The sequence below is a fragment of the Papaver somniferum genome, unplaced genomic scaffold (genome assembly GCF_003573695.1).
Source record: "Papaver somniferum cultivar HN1 unplaced genomic scaffold, ASM357369v1 unplaced-scaffold_115, whole genome shotgun sequence".
Lineage (NCBI taxonomy): Eukaryota > Viridiplantae > Streptophyta > Magnoliopsida > Ranunculales > Papaveraceae > Papaver > Papaver somniferum.
The window spans coordinates 3,750,768-3,765,352 of NW_020620492.1; the positions used below are offsets into that span (position 1 = coordinate 3,750,768).

The following is a 14,585-nucleotide window of genomic DNA, read 5'->3' on the forward strand; positions in this document are numbered from 1 at the left end:
TATGGGTGTTGATTTATGAGTAAATTTGATTCCTTCAATTTTTTTAACTGTTTCCAGATGACACAACAAGCGAGAAAAAATTTCCATACATAGGATAAAGAGATAAGAGGATAGAGTATCCCCTTGTCTAATTCCTCTTGATAGTTTTAATTCTTTACAAGGGTTACCATTAAAAACTAAAATCATGAATACTTCTAACTTCCCACATACCGTATTTTCCTAATTTCAGACCATATCCACATCTTTTACCATGTTAATATTTATTTATATTTCTTTTACCCGTTTTTTTTTTCTTTGGTCCTTCCTATATTACTTTTCCCTCTCATCCGTTTCAACCTGCCAAGCTATATAATAGTTTTTTTTTTTTTTTTTTTTTTCTGAAGCATGCTGTATAATAATTGTTTTTGCTCACTCTCGTGGTTTAGAATTAGGTTGAAACTGAGTTGTTTTTTCTTTTTCTTTTTTGAAACAATTGAAATCGAGTTTGTGATCACATACCTTTGACTAAGAACATGTGTGAATGCATATTCAAAAGTTATTTTTTAATTTCTAGAAATCAAGTGATTCTTTTTATAAGAAAACGAGATAATTACCTTCAGGAAATTGGCAGTTACTTGGCAGTTATAAAACCACCTGAATGTCTGTCATCCCCACCTTTCAAGGGTATGATGATAGTAAAGTTATATAACATTTCAGAGTGAATCTAATTTGATTAAAAAAATACGTAAAGTTTTCAAATAAAATTCTCTAAAACAGTAGAATAAAAAGCTAATATATGAAATTTAATCGCCGTTGAATTTTGTTGTATGTTAATTCTGATCAACTTTCCCAAAATAAAAGAGATTGTTTCAAAATTTCCATCCTCAATTTAATAGTAGACCTGGCAGAATCTTTGTTGTACTTCATTTCGATAGATATCTTGGATTTCCTCTGAAGTTTGTGTTATCTTCTTCCTAGAAGTCCACATTTGATCTCTCCATTTCCTTAGCCCATTGGATGACTAGTTCAGCTCCACGTCTAAAAAGTAAAATTAGTTTGGGGACGACTTCTAAGAAGCTAAAATGTTCACATTTTTTTTAAAGCAAAACGGTGGGTGGGTGCTTATGGTATCCAAGCGCAAATAAAGCCAAAGTATAATGCAAGTGGATTCTTGGTGTGCCTTGATAACCCGACGTGTCACTTTTCTTCATCCTCACCCAACACATATTCCTTCTCGTTCTTCAACCTTAAGAAATAATCATTACAAACACACACAGAGAAACCCCAAAATCTCAAAATTAAGGTTTCTTCAGATACCCTTTTCTGTGAAAAACACATAAACTCTTCATTTGATTCAATTCAATCTGCAGCTGCTATGGTTTTCAAACTCCACCTGTAAAGCCCTTCAAGAACAAACATGGCTGCAACAACTCTAGGATTAGCTTCTTCTTCAAAACTCAAATTCAGTTTCCCTCTAACTTCATCATCTTATTCATTTCCACACAATCAATTTGTTTCACCCCGTTTTAATTTTAGTAGTGAAACAGCAGAAAAATCAGTGAAGTCAACCTTGAATAAGAAGAATCAGTCTCCATGTCTTGTTTCTTCAAAAAGGAGTAAAATTTGGGGGTTTCGATTATCTGGGTATCTAGAATTAGATAGAGGGGGTTTAGTAACTACTGATGAAGATGATGAAAAAGATGAGATGAGTGAAGGGTTCTTTGAAGCAATTGAAGAAATGGAAAGAATGGTTAGAGAACCATCAGATGTTCTTCAAGAAATGAATACAAGACTCACATCCAGAGAACTGAAACTGGTTTTAGTTTATTTCTCACAAGAAGGGAGAGATTCATGGTGTGCATTAGAAGTATTTGAATGGTTGCAAAAAGAGAATAGAGTTGATAAAGAAACAATGGAATTAATGGTTTCAATTATGTGTGGTTGGGTTAAGAAATTGATTATAGATGATAATCATGTTGTGTCTGATGTTGTTGATTTGTTAATGGAGATGGATTGTGCTGGTCTGAAACAACCGTGTTTCAGTATGATTGAGAAAGTTATTTCATTGTATTGGGAGGTTGAGAAGAGGGAGATGGGTGTGATGTTTGTTAAGGAAGTGTTGAAGAGAGGGATTGAGTATACTGTTGAGGATAATGAGACTGGGAAAGGTGGTCCTATTGGTTATCTTGCTTGGAAGATGATGGTAAGTGCTTTTTGTTCACCCTATCTTGTTGTTCCTTAAATGCTTTGTTTGCTGGCTAGTCCGAAAACATTGATTTAATACTTGATTGATAGGGGCATTCGTTTGATTAACATTCATATCACTTTGTTTGATTAATGTTTTGTTTATGAAGTCTTTTGTGTTCTAGAGTTGTTTTACAATGAATGATTGACTTTGAGAAATAGAGGTTTGATGACTTGTTCGGTGATTGGCTGGTTGTTTGCATGGTGCTTGTGGTTCGGTTAAGTTGGTTATTACTAAAATTGTATAGTTATCTTTTCTTGGATTGTGAGATCCTGATGGGAGCATTGCTGCACTATTGAGTCGTTCTGGGGCTCAGTTGCATTGTTAACAATATCTTGCAGTTAATCATACTTCAATGTTTAAGTTATGCGTGTGTTTTCTTGAAATTTTTCCTACTGAAATGTACTGGTGGGTTGGAGTCGTTTCTTTAAATGCTCAGTGATGTCAACCAATGAATTTGACGCCATGGAGTGGTTTCCTTTAGTTGTTCTCTACCAATGGGTGATTTCACCTGCACCGAGTGTTTTTATAGTGTTCAGTGTTATGGCCGATTAAGAGTATTACCTTTATGCTACATTACCTGGATATTTGCTGATGCGAGGTTTTTTTGAGTGTCCACCAATTGTAAGTCGGGGTATCCATGATTTCACCTCAAATAGCGATTTTCACCAATGCTTTGTCTGCTAATGTATTGAATTTTGACATGTACTCTTTTGCTGCTGATTTCATTTCAACCACTCTCTATGTCTGTCTTGAGTTCTGATGTGAAGAATGATTGTCAATTGTTTGCTTTGACTCTTTCAGATTGATGAAGATTACTCTGGTGCTGTTAAATTGGTAATTGACTTTAGGGATTGTGGACTAAAACCAGAGCCCTATAGTTACCTTATTGCCATGTCAGCTGTTGTTAAGGAGTTGAACGAGTTCTCTAAAGCACTGCGCAAGTTAAAAGGTTACACGAAAGCCAATTTGGTTGCGGAGCTTGATGTTGAGAATGTCAGGCTTATTGAAAAGTATCAATCAGATCTTGTTGAGGTCGGGGTCAAACTATCCAACTGGGTAACTCAAGAAGGAAGCACTGCGCAGTCTGAATTAGTACATGAGAGATTGCTGGCTATGTACGTATGTGCTGGTCAAGGAATAGAGGCTGAACGACAATTGTGGGAAATGAAGCTCGTGGGTAAACAACCTGGCAGAGAGCTTTACGATGTAGTCCTGGCCATATGTGCCTCCCAAAAGGAAGCTAATGCTGTAACACGGTTACTTAGTGGGACGGAGTTTGCTAGCTCTGTAAGTAAGAAGAAAACACTATCCTGGTTGTTGAGGGGATACATAAAAGGGGGGCATTTCGAAGATGCTTATGAAACCCTAGTGAAGATGCTAGACATGGGTTTGTGTCCCGAGTATTTGGACAGGGCAGCTGTGTTGCAGGGACTACGGAAAAAGATACAGCAAACTGGAAATTACGAGTCCTATCTTAAGCTCTTGAAGCGCCTCTTTGAAGAAAACCTGACTGGACCTGCCCTTGTATATATGCATATAGACAGGTACAATCTCTGGATTATAAAAATGCTCTAAAGAGCACAAATGGATTCCAAAGCCAAGGAACCCAGGAAGCTCCATACTGTTTTCTGTGACATTTTAGTATCTAGGACCTTTGAATAAGCAATTTTGCAGTTTTTCAACGTTTGTATAGTCGACCGGCCAGTCATGGATGTTGAGCTTCTACTACCACGATCCACGAGCAGTAGATTGGAAATGGGTGTTCCAGTTCGAGTAGAAATAAAGGAAGTATTAGCATCTCTGAGAAGTATTTTTGTGTTCAGTTTGTCGACAGTAGAAGTTGCTCTTCTTGGTCGTCCTCTTCTCCTCGAGCTCAATGTTGTATGAATGGATTTGATCTCTGGTAATAATACGTCTTTCGTTTTTGTTCTTGTATCCGTATGAATAATAAATGTAAGCACTAATAAGAAACATCAGAACTGTATATGATGTGTAGTTAATGTTCTGATAACAACAATGTATATGTTATAGAAATATATGTTCCTTTCAGTTGTTTGAAGTTCTTCATGGTTTAAACCTTCAAAGTTTTTCTAGTATACTTTAGAAACCATGAACGTGTGGCGTAAGAAACTGGTATGAACCATAAAATCTTGATTAGAACAACACCTGCTTTCATAGCTCAGTTGGTTAGAGCACCCGTTTAGTAAGCGGGAGGTCTTGAGTTCAACTCTCAATGAAAGCATTCATTTTTGCATGTCATCCCAAGTTCCCAACCCATGGTTGTGTTTATCTAGTCCTCTCATTTGCTGAACCCTGATTAACAGACTGGGTCAAATGCAATACAAATAGCAGGTTCCTATTCAAGTATGATAATGTGCTTTTTGGGAATTGTTTGCATTTATATCCCATTTATATCTCATGTTAAAAGAAATTCATGCCAACTGCAATGCGCCAAGAGGGAGCCTATGAGTGCCTTTGCAGGTGACCACTTGATGAAATAATTAGAGAAACATTATGACGCATGTGTAAGCTTCAGCTATCAGACTTATTCCATCCTGGAACTGCATTATCTTTTCCTACAGAAGCCATCACAAAGATTAAATGTTTTAATTGTGTATTTAGAAAGTTGCATACATCCATTTGGAGGTTCAAAACACCAAACCAGTATTCAGAGATCTGCTTAGACTTGTAAACCAATTAGTATTAGGTTTACATTCAACTTGTCCAACTTGCGATTTATAATAGATGTGTGAGGAAGCAGCAGAGGCATATAAATAAATCCAAAAGAGTTACGGATTCATTACGGAGAAGTAGGACAAGTGATCTGGTTCAAACCCTTTCAGCACAGATTCTTCAGCATTAGTGGGTGCGTGCGATTTTGTTAAACAGCAGTTCAAACTCATCTTGTCAGGTTAGCAAGTTGCAAATGGCTTTGTTTTTCCAGATTCAGATGATTTCGTGGAGGTTTATTATTTTTAATTTTCTTAGATTGAAGTTTCGTGGAGGTTTTATTCTTAGATAATGATTTATGCATCAACTCATATTGGCCAAAGACTAACTTCAGATGCTTTGTGTGCACAACTTTGGCACTAACTCATAGCTGGCCAAAGACATGTATCCTGACATAGTAACACCACCTCTTGCATTGTAGTGCGCTCTTTTGATGCTAAAATGGGATATGCGCATCTTTGTTATCAGAGAAACAGAAAACATAAAGATATGTGGGAATTCATAATTCAAGATCGGAAACAAATTTGTTATTACTCTTTCTGAACACCCCCCCAATAAGGTACAACGACAAATGTTGGATTGGTATTACAAGATATCACAAAAACAAAACAAAATAAAATAAAAACAAATGTAAGGGGAAAATGCTCTTACTTTCTGCAACCTGTAAACCTTTTCTGGGGCAGAAATAAAGCCCACGATAAATTAAGATAACAACTCGGTGGTGAATGTAGAAAATGCCGGGGATGGTCAAAATGAACGTTTTCAGGAACATGGTGTTGTTAGTGGGGCGAGTGGAGGAATCATTGTGAGGCGAAGATTTTTAGTAATAAGCTGGTGTTGGTGGAGATGGATAGACAGTTTTAGGGGTATACTTTGGTGATGGGTATTTGGGAGCAACGTAAGCTGGTGGTGGTGGTGATGAGTATACATATTTAGGGGTATACTTTGGTGATGGGTATTTGGGAGCGACGTAAACTGGTGGAGGAGGTGATGGGTAGACATATTTGGGGGCAACGTATGCTGGTGGTGGTGGAGAAGCATATTTGTATGCATGTTTAGGCTTGTATTCATATTTAGGCTTGTATTCATGTTTGGGGGCAATGTAAGCTGGTGGTGGTGGAGACTTGTAGGAATAGGTTGGTGGTGGAGATGAGTAAACTATGGGAGCGACGTAAGCCGGTGGTGGTGGGGATGGGGATGGGTAGACTACGGGAGCGATGTAAGCTGGTGGTGGAGGGGATGGGGATGGGTAGACTACGGGAGCGACGTAGGCTGGTGGTGGTGGGGATGGGGAAGGGTAGACTACGGGAGCGACATAAGCTGGTGGTGGTGGGGATGGAGATGGGTAGACTACGGGAGCGACGTAAGCAGGTGGTGGTGGTGATGGGTAGGTGGAAGCGACGTAAGCGGGAGGTGGTGGTGATGAGTAGACATATTTAGGAATATATGCTGGTGTTGGGTATTTGGGTGCGACGTAGGCTGGTGGTGGTGGTGATGAGTAGGTATACTTAGGAGTATATGTTGTTGCTGGGTATTTGGGTGCGACGTAGGCTGGTGGTGGTGGTGATGAGTAGGTATACTTAGGAGTATATGTTGGTGTTGGGTACTTGGGTGGGACGTACGCTGGTGGTGGTGGTGACGCATAGACATATTTGGGAGTGTAGGTTGGTGTTGGGTATTCGGGAGTTACGTAGACTGGTGGTGGTGGTGACGCATAGACATATTTGGGAGTATACTTGGGTGATGGGTATTTTGGAGCGACATAAACCGGTGGTGGTGGTGACGAGTATGCGTATTTAGGAGCAACGTAAGCTGGTGGTGGTGGAGAAGCATATTTGTACTCATGTTTAGGCTTGTATTCATGCTCAGGAATATATACCCCGGCAGTAACCTCCACAACTGGTTTCTTGTATGGAGTTTCTTTGTACTTGGGTGTGTATGGCTCGTAATCAGCCAGTGCAACATTGATGAGAACAAATAAGGTTAAAGCATAAACCAGACAAGCTGAGAGCCTTGCCATATTGAAGAGTGGAGGCAAGAAAGAAAAGAAAGAATATTGTTTTTAGAGCTTATGATGAGAATAGAGAGAAAGCTAAACTCATTTATATAGTGAAGCACTTGATTACATTTTCCTCTCATATCAATTTAATAATGCACACTTGCAGACATGCAGGTTAGTGTTGTGCCACGAACTCCATGTCTTAACCTAAGTCAAGTCAGGCACGATCTTTAATTGGGTGATTGATGGAAAATGGACACATTCTTGTACGTGGAGGGGTGTTTCTCAACTATAGATCATCTAGACTTATCAAACATGGTAAGATGGAAGTAATAGTACAGGGAGATGCATTTTCTGTTTTGGTTGGGTCATTCAATTTGCTGAACAAAAGATCTGTGCTAAGATTTAAAGTTGGAGTAGTAAACATCGTAAAGTCTTTAAATCTTACAGAGCCCCGTACATTTCAATTTGCAATGATTGAGATTCGTACATGCAAAAAAAAATTATTCAAAAAAAATTTAAATTTCTATATGTTAGAATACGAGCATCACGTCAAAACCAATTGATAACGAGTGCAGAGGCCCATTGAGTTATAGACCGTAGGATCTTAGATTGCCCGGACAATATGGGATTACTAATCACGTGGATAATTAAATCGGGTGACGCGGAGTAAAGACGGTGATGAGTGGAGAGGCCCTAGAGTTATAAGCCGCAGGATGTTAGATTGTCCTGACAATATGAGACTAATAATCTCAACAATATATGACCAGCAAACCACCCTATTACAAAAGACGTATCCACACTTATAATGTAAGAAAAGTCGGCTTGCCTTCGCACCATCACTGATCCGTCGTCTCTCGGTCTTGAATTCAGTCATTTTATATTTTGCATAGTATCATGATATCATCAATGTTAGAGCATGTAGATTTACTTTCTTACAGTTTTTATCTAGTTAAAAGTGTAATAAGGGTGTTAGTTTATTTCACTTCTTCATGTATTAGGGTTGTCTGGCCTATATAAAGACAGACCCATCTCTTTCCAGTTATCCTAAAAATCTGTCAACATGCATTCTGGTGTTAATGTAGTCTTGCTGTTATTATTTCATGCTATCCATCTAACGATTCAGGAAGGCGTGGACAAATCTCCAGTTGTGTAATGTTGTTGCCGATTTGACCACCTGCACAGATTTAGACCAAAGCATCAAGCCAATGATGACACAGACGATGACAAAGGACTTATTAGCTTAAACTGGTAAAGGCGACCTTCCTGCATGCAGATTGCAGAATAATGAAACGTCGTCAAAGATCTTCCTCGTCCTTTGCTTGACAGCTAGCCTACAATAGTTGGGGGGACATGGCATTGCAAGGGAATAGGCAAGGTGAGGAACAATCCATGATTGGGAAGCACGTAAATGTGCTCATGGGAAAAGAGGTTGAATCCATCCAAAAAAAAAATGTGGTTTATCAAACAAGATGTCTTTGATCCAGAGTTTGGTTGGAAATGGTTAAACAGTAACAAGGTGTCAGCGGAGGTCGATCAAATGTCAAGAACTTCATTTTTCAGAGTCTGAAAGCTGCCTTTGGCCTCATCCTAGGAAGTGCGTACGGCAGGTCACTTCCAGAATTCGAACAGATGCAAGTCCCTAGGCCCCCGTCCAGAAGCTTTCCTCCAGCAGGTTGCAAGGTCGCTAGCTGATTCTTATGTACTCGTCTAAAACACTTTGATGGATTCTAACAATGGGTATCCAGACCCAAAATCATTGACAAGTTATCCACCTGATCTGATAAGGATGATCTTAGGCATCTAAAGGCAGGTACCGAAACTCGGTCTTCCATTTTAACTGAAAATGAATTTTTTTTATTGTTTGTAGTCTCTTTGTGAAAGGGAAAGATAAAAACAGAAAATATAAAGGGCTTTTCACAAAAATAGGCCCGTTTTTTAGGTGCTTTTCATTTCTAGGTCACTTTTTTTATTTATTGCTAGACTAGGCAAGTTTTGACCAAAAGTGATGGATGGAAAGTTAGCACCGTTAGGTGTAACTAAAAAGACCTAAAAGTCCTTTGTGTCACTGATTTAATGTTATATCATTGATTTAACTCAGTCCTTTGTATCACTGAATTTGGAACAACATGCCTTGTTTACTAGATAATCTGCAACTGTGGTAGCATCAAGATGCCCAGCTGGTAAAGCCCTTTGAATTCTTTCGCGGTTAAAGGTGATATTTTGCGCAAACTTTGTAGACACTTCAAGCATTCCTATTATTGTTTTAACACTGTCGAACAGAGGCTCCTTGTCTTCCTGTTCCAAGCGAAAATAGCTTATTTAATCAAGATGTATCCCAGATATAACTACACATCCGTAATGCCAGAAGTATTACCTGTAGATCACGGTTGTAAGCTTGTGGAAGTCCCTTGCAAAGTACAAGAAGGGTGACAAGGTCTCCTACAACTCTGGAAGATTTTCCATGAACAAGTTCCATTTGTTAGAAAATCCCTATGAAACTGTAATTTAGGTGGCCACTAGCAGTTAAATGACACATTTGTGGTGTTTTCTGTTTCTTCCAAGTTCCCGAATCAAACCTGCACAACGTATGACAAGAGAAGATGCTGCAGTAACACAGGTTGGGATCTCTGTAGATGAGTATAGCCAGGAACAATGAGACCTTCATTTACTTTAGCCAGGTTTACTAGAGCAACCTTCAGAGAAAATAACAAGAAAATTCAAGCAACAAGAATAGAAGAGACAATCGCATTATATGGCCACAATAAGACAATCTACAAGAAAGACAAATATAATGAAGGGAAAGTCATGAAAACATGTAGACGTTTGATGCATAAAAGGATCTTATCTATAGCATCACGACACCACAGTCGTAGATCTGTCTACCAGCATTTCAATATCAGCACTAGCAATTCTTTGTAAGCCAACAGTAGCAGCTTCATTCTTGCAGCCACTGCATTTTCTGTTCAACACCTCCATTTCATAACACTGCACACATTCTTTCCAACCCGAGCTCATTCTCACTGCCTCAAAGCCATAACTGCCATTATCAGCTCAAGCCACCTCATTCACAACAACACCACTAATCCCTTCTTTTCATTGCAGTAGCTTCTTGAACCCATACTGCTCAACATTTCTTCTATCTTGCAGCTATCACTGCCATTTTGTAGCTTCATCTCTTATTCCACCTGCTGATCTTGTAATTCTCAGCTGCACTGCAATTTCATCACATTCCCAGGCAGTACAAGCATTCACAAATCCATTCATCAGTGCCAGTTAACTCGAACTGTATATGCACCCGCAGCTTCAGCCGTAGCTCTGACAGCTTCTTCTTGTACCACCAGGGCAGTCAACACCACACCAAGCACTCAGCTTCACCTCGAGCCACTATCAATCCACTTGAGCACCACCAGGTTGCAATCACAACTCCTCTTGTAACAGTTTCAACCATCACTGCCACAACCAATACTTTATAACAACTTCATCCTTCACTGTAATGCATCTACTTAGCTCCATCCACTTGCAACAGTTCATACACAACCTTCTGTAGCAGCAACTCCAACTGCCTGCACTTCACTTCTTCCATCTTGTTCTCAGGTTCTAATTATTCTCAGCATACACCTGCACTGCAACTCCAGACATCTTAACGCACTGTCACAAATTCACCTCCCTTGAGTAACTTGGTAACCACCAGGACTGCCACCACCATATCTTCAAATCCACCAGCTCAATCGACTGCCAGAAGCATCAACACCTCAAGAGCACTGCAAACCCATCTTCTTTTGAGCAAATCACAGCACCAAAAATATCAACCACCTTCTTGTGTACCAAACACAATACCTTACTGCTCCAATTCTACTTTTCTGCTCCTCTCCAGGCCAACCAACACTATCCCCTTGCTGCCAAACTCAAATCCCTGCATCTCCTAGCTCAACTGCAACCTCAGGCATCACCTAAACCTTCTATGAGTTCACCCTTGGAAACATCAGCACCACCAATCCTTGGAGCACAACAACCCTAATGCTCTCTTCTCAGCTTCATTGCAACTCAACACATGACCACCACAACATCCATCACCATCAGCTCAGCTCATTTCCAACAACAGTGACACCTTTCTCGCAATTCATATACCACCAACAAACCATCTGGCACTCAACTGCAGCTGAAACCAAACCATTAACCTCAGCTGAAATCACCACCTGCAAATCTCTACACTTCAGTTCATGTCACACTGCAATGAATAGCAGCATCACATTCTTCTTAATCCACATTAACAGTATCTTCTCCTTCTTCGATTGACCTGACATTGAATCACACAACAAAACTTCAATTTCTTCCATTCAATCCCAACGGTATCCACCAAATCAACAGTACCCAGTTCTTCATTTACTGCTCAGCTTCTCAATCCAAACCCTAACTTCATATTCTGTCAATCCATCTCCAATTCGAACAATCAACACCAGCAGAATCATTCAAAACCAGCACCAAGAACCCAATTTCAGTTCGAATTCAACCCTAGTCTTCAATTGTCGAAACCATCACTGCCAAACACCATCAATCCATCTCCACTTCGAACAATCAACACCAGCAGAATCATTCAAAACCAGCACCAAGAACCCAATTTCAGTTCGAATTAAACCCTAGTCTTCAATTATCGAAACCATCACTTTCTTCCTACAAATATTTTCAGTGAAACCCTAATTTAATTCCAAATCCTCTCTTCACTAATTTGAGCAGAAGAAAGAAAACGGAAGGAGAAGAAAACAAAGAAGAAGAAGATAAGAAGAAGAAGAATGAATGAATGAGATCGAACACGTGAGTGACACACACGTGTGAAGGATATTTCAGTAATCTTACCACATGTATGAGATCTCCCTATATGATATTTTGACGAGATATTGACAAGTCAACGCGATAAATTGACCGAGATGGTTAAAGTGGATGGAATCCGTTTAACTTGCCTAGTTTTGCAAGAAATAAAAAAAGTGGCCTAGAAATGAAAGTGAGGGTCCAGACCAGGCCTACTTCTGGGATTTTCACAAAAATAGGCCCGTTTTTTTGGTGCTTTTCATTTCTAGGCCACTTTTTTTAATTATTGCTAGACTAGGCAAGTTTTGACCAAAAGTGATGGATGGAAAGTTAGCACCGTTAGGTGTAACTAAAAAGACCTAAAAGTACTTTGTATTACTGATTTAATATTATATCATTGATTTAAATCAGTCCTTTGTATCATTGAATTTGGAACAACATGCCTAGTTTACTAGATAATCTGCAATTGTGGTAGCATCAAGATGCCCAGCTGGTAAAGCCTTTTGAATTCTTTCGCGGTTAAAGGTGATATTTTGCGCAAACTCTGTAGACACTTCAAGCATTCCTATTATTGTTTTAACACTGTCGAACAGAGGCTCCTTGTCTTCCTGTTCCAAGCGAAAATAGCTTATTTAATCAAGATGTATCCCAGATATAACTACACATCCGTAATGCCAGAAGTATTACCTGTATATCACGGTTGTAAGCTTGTGGAAGTCCCTTGCAAAGTACAAGAAGGGTGACAAGGTCTCCTACAACTCTGGAAGATTTTCCATGAACAAGTTCCATTTGTTAGAATATCCATATGAAACTGTAATTTAGGTGGCCACTACCAATTAAATGACACATTTGTGGTGTTTTCTGTTTCTTCCAAGTTCCCGAATCAAACCTGCTCAACGTATGACAAGAGAAGATGCTGCAGTAACACAGGTTGGGCTCTCTCTAGATGAGTATAGCCAGGAACAATGAGACCTTCATTTACTTTAGCCAGGTTTACTAGAGCAACCTTCAGAGAAAATAACAAGAAAATTCAAGAAACAAGAATAGAAGAGACAATCGCATTATATGGCCACAATAAGACAATCTACAAGAAAGACAAACATAATGAAGGGAAAGTCATGAAAACCTGTAGACGTTTGATGCATAAAAGGATCTTATCTATAGCATCACGACACCACAGTCGTAGATCTGTCTACCAGCATTTCAATATCAGCACCAGCAATTCTTTGTAAGCCAACAGTAGCAGCTTCGACACTACAACAAAACATGGTTTTTTCAATGCAAAATATCGTCACAAATATTTGATTTTATGTCACAAATATATTTTTCTGACGTTTTTTTGTTGTCGGGCAGTGCGTTATAAAAACGGGTGTTGCAAATAATCCAACCGACGCTAAAAGCGTCACTTATGCCGAAGGTTTTTTTCAGTAGTTTTTTGTGTAACAAATATGTTTCTTCGTCACAAATAGCTTATGCGTCACAAATACTGTTTTTTTCATTTATACTGAAAAATCCATTATGTGACATTCGTTTATGTAACAAAAAATTTGTATTTATAACGATTGAAGATGCCACAAACAATCCTTATTTTCAACGCATTAATGCGTTATAAAATTGACGCATAAGCTGCGGATACACCCGTCATTAATATGTATTATTTTCAACACATAATAATATCGTGAATAATAATTATATGCTACGTATTATTATGTCATATAAATAATTATATTTGCCACCCGTAATTTTTATAGATACATATATAATATGGGCTTCAATTTTTTTCTGTCATGTAATAAGGGTCTCATTTGTAGTTTTTCTGTCATGTAAGGGTCTCATTTGCAATGCTTTTGTTGATATTTTGCCCAAACTCTGTAGACACTTCAAGCATTCCTATTATTGTTTTAACACTGTCGAACAGAGGCTCCTTGTCTTCCTGTTCCAAGCGAAAATAGCTTATTTAATCAAGATGTATCCCAGATATAACTACACATCCGTAATGCCAGAAGTATTACCTGTATATCACGGTTGTAAGCTTGTGGAAGTCCCTTGCAAAGTACAAGAAGGGTGACAAGGTCTCCTACAACTCTGGAAGATTTTCCATGAACAAGTTCCATTTGTTAGAATATCCATATGAAACTGTAATTTAGGTGGCCACTACCAATTAAATGACACATTTGTGGTGTTTTCTGTTTCTTCCAAGTTCCCGAATCAAACCTGCTCAACGTATGACAAGAGAAGATGCTGCAGTAACACAGGTTGGGCTCTCTCTAGATGAGTATAGCCAGGAACAATGAGACCTTCATTTACTTTAGCCAGGTTTACTAGAGCAACCTTCAGAGAAAATAACAAGAAAATTCAAGAAACAAGAATAGAAGAGACAATCGCATTATATGGCCACAATAAGACAATCTACAAGAAAGACAAACATAATGAAGGGAAAGTCATGAAAACCTGTAGACGTTTGATGCATAAAAGGATCTTATCTATAGCATCACGACACCACAGTCGTAGATCTGTCTACCAGCATTTCAATATCAGCACCAGCAATTCTTTGTAAGCCAACAGTAGCAGCTTCGACACTACAACAAAACATGGTTTTTTCAATGCAAAATATCGTCACAAATATTTGATTTTATGTCACAAATATATTTTTCTGACGTTTTTTTGTTGTCGGGCAGTGCGTTATAAAAACGGGTGTTGCAAATAATCCAACCGACGCTAAAAGCGTCACTTATGCCGAAGGTTTTTTTCAGTAGTTTTTTGTGTAACAAATATGTTTCTTCGTCACAAATAGCTTATGCGTCACAAATACTGTTTTTT

At 38.8% G+C, this 14,585-nt stretch overlaps 3 protein-coding genes, 2 long non-coding RNA genes and 1 other non-coding gene across 6 annotated transcripts; 2 read left to right on the forward strand and 4 right to left on the reverse strand.

Annotated features, from left to right (window-relative positions):
* Positions 1-1,137: 1,137 nt before the first annotated feature.
* On the forward strand, positions 1,138-4,276 carry LOC113329204 (pentatricopeptide repeat-containing protein At2g30100, chloroplastic-like). Its single transcript, XM_026576168.1, has 2 exons — positions 1,138-2,182; positions 3,029-4,276. Exons 1-2 carry the CDS (start codon positions 1,397-1,399, stop codon positions 3,800-3,802), a joined length of 1,560 nt encoding a protein of 519 aa, XP_026431953.1. The 5' UTR covers positions 1,138-1,396; the 3' UTR covers positions 3,803-4,276.
* Positions 4,277-4,395: 119 nt separating this feature from the next.
* On the forward strand, positions 4,396-4,469 carry TRNAT-AGU. Its single transcript has one exon. It is a non-coding gene; the product is annotated as a tRNA-Thr (tRNA).
* A 1,308-nt stretch (positions 4,470-5,777) lies between these two features.
* LOC113329185 (extensin-2-like) lies at positions 5,778-6,977 on the reverse strand. Its single transcript, XM_026576150.1, has one exon. It carries the CDS (start codon positions 6,975-6,977, stop codon positions 5,778-5,780), a length of 1,200 nt encoding a protein of 399 aa, XP_026431935.1.
* Positions 6,978-8,894: 1,917 nt separating this feature from the next.
* LOC113329126 (argininosuccinate lyase, chloroplastic-like) lies at positions 8,895-11,690 on the reverse strand. The gene is made up of 3 exons (XM_026576087.1): positions 9,536-11,690; positions 9,334-9,406; positions 8,895-9,254 (listed from the first exon to the last, which is right to left on the reverse strand). The coding sequence occupies exons 1-3, from the start codon at positions 9,622-9,624 to the stop codon at positions 9,054-9,056; spliced, it is 363 nt and encodes a 120-aa protein (XP_026431872.1). The 5' UTR covers positions 9,625-11,690; the 3' UTR covers positions 8,895-9,053.
* Positions 11,691-12,357: 667 nt separating this feature from the next.
* LOC113329137 lies at positions 12,358-12,958 on the reverse strand. The gene is made up of 4 exons (XR_003349730.1): positions 12,892-12,958; positions 12,655-12,771; positions 12,453-12,525; positions 12,358-12,373 (listed from the first exon to the last, which is right to left on the reverse strand). It is a non-coding gene; the product is annotated as an uncharacterized LOC113329137 (long non-coding RNA).
* Positions 12,959-13,682: 724 nt separating this feature from the next.
* Positions 13,683-14,283, reverse strand: LOC113329155. Its single transcript, XR_003349741.1, has 4 exons — positions 14,217-14,283; positions 13,980-14,096; positions 13,778-13,850; positions 13,683-13,698 (listed from the first exon to the last, which is right to left on the reverse strand). It is a non-coding gene; the product is annotated as an uncharacterized LOC113329155 (long non-coding RNA).
* Between the last annotated feature and the right edge of the window lie 302 nt (positions 14,284-14,585).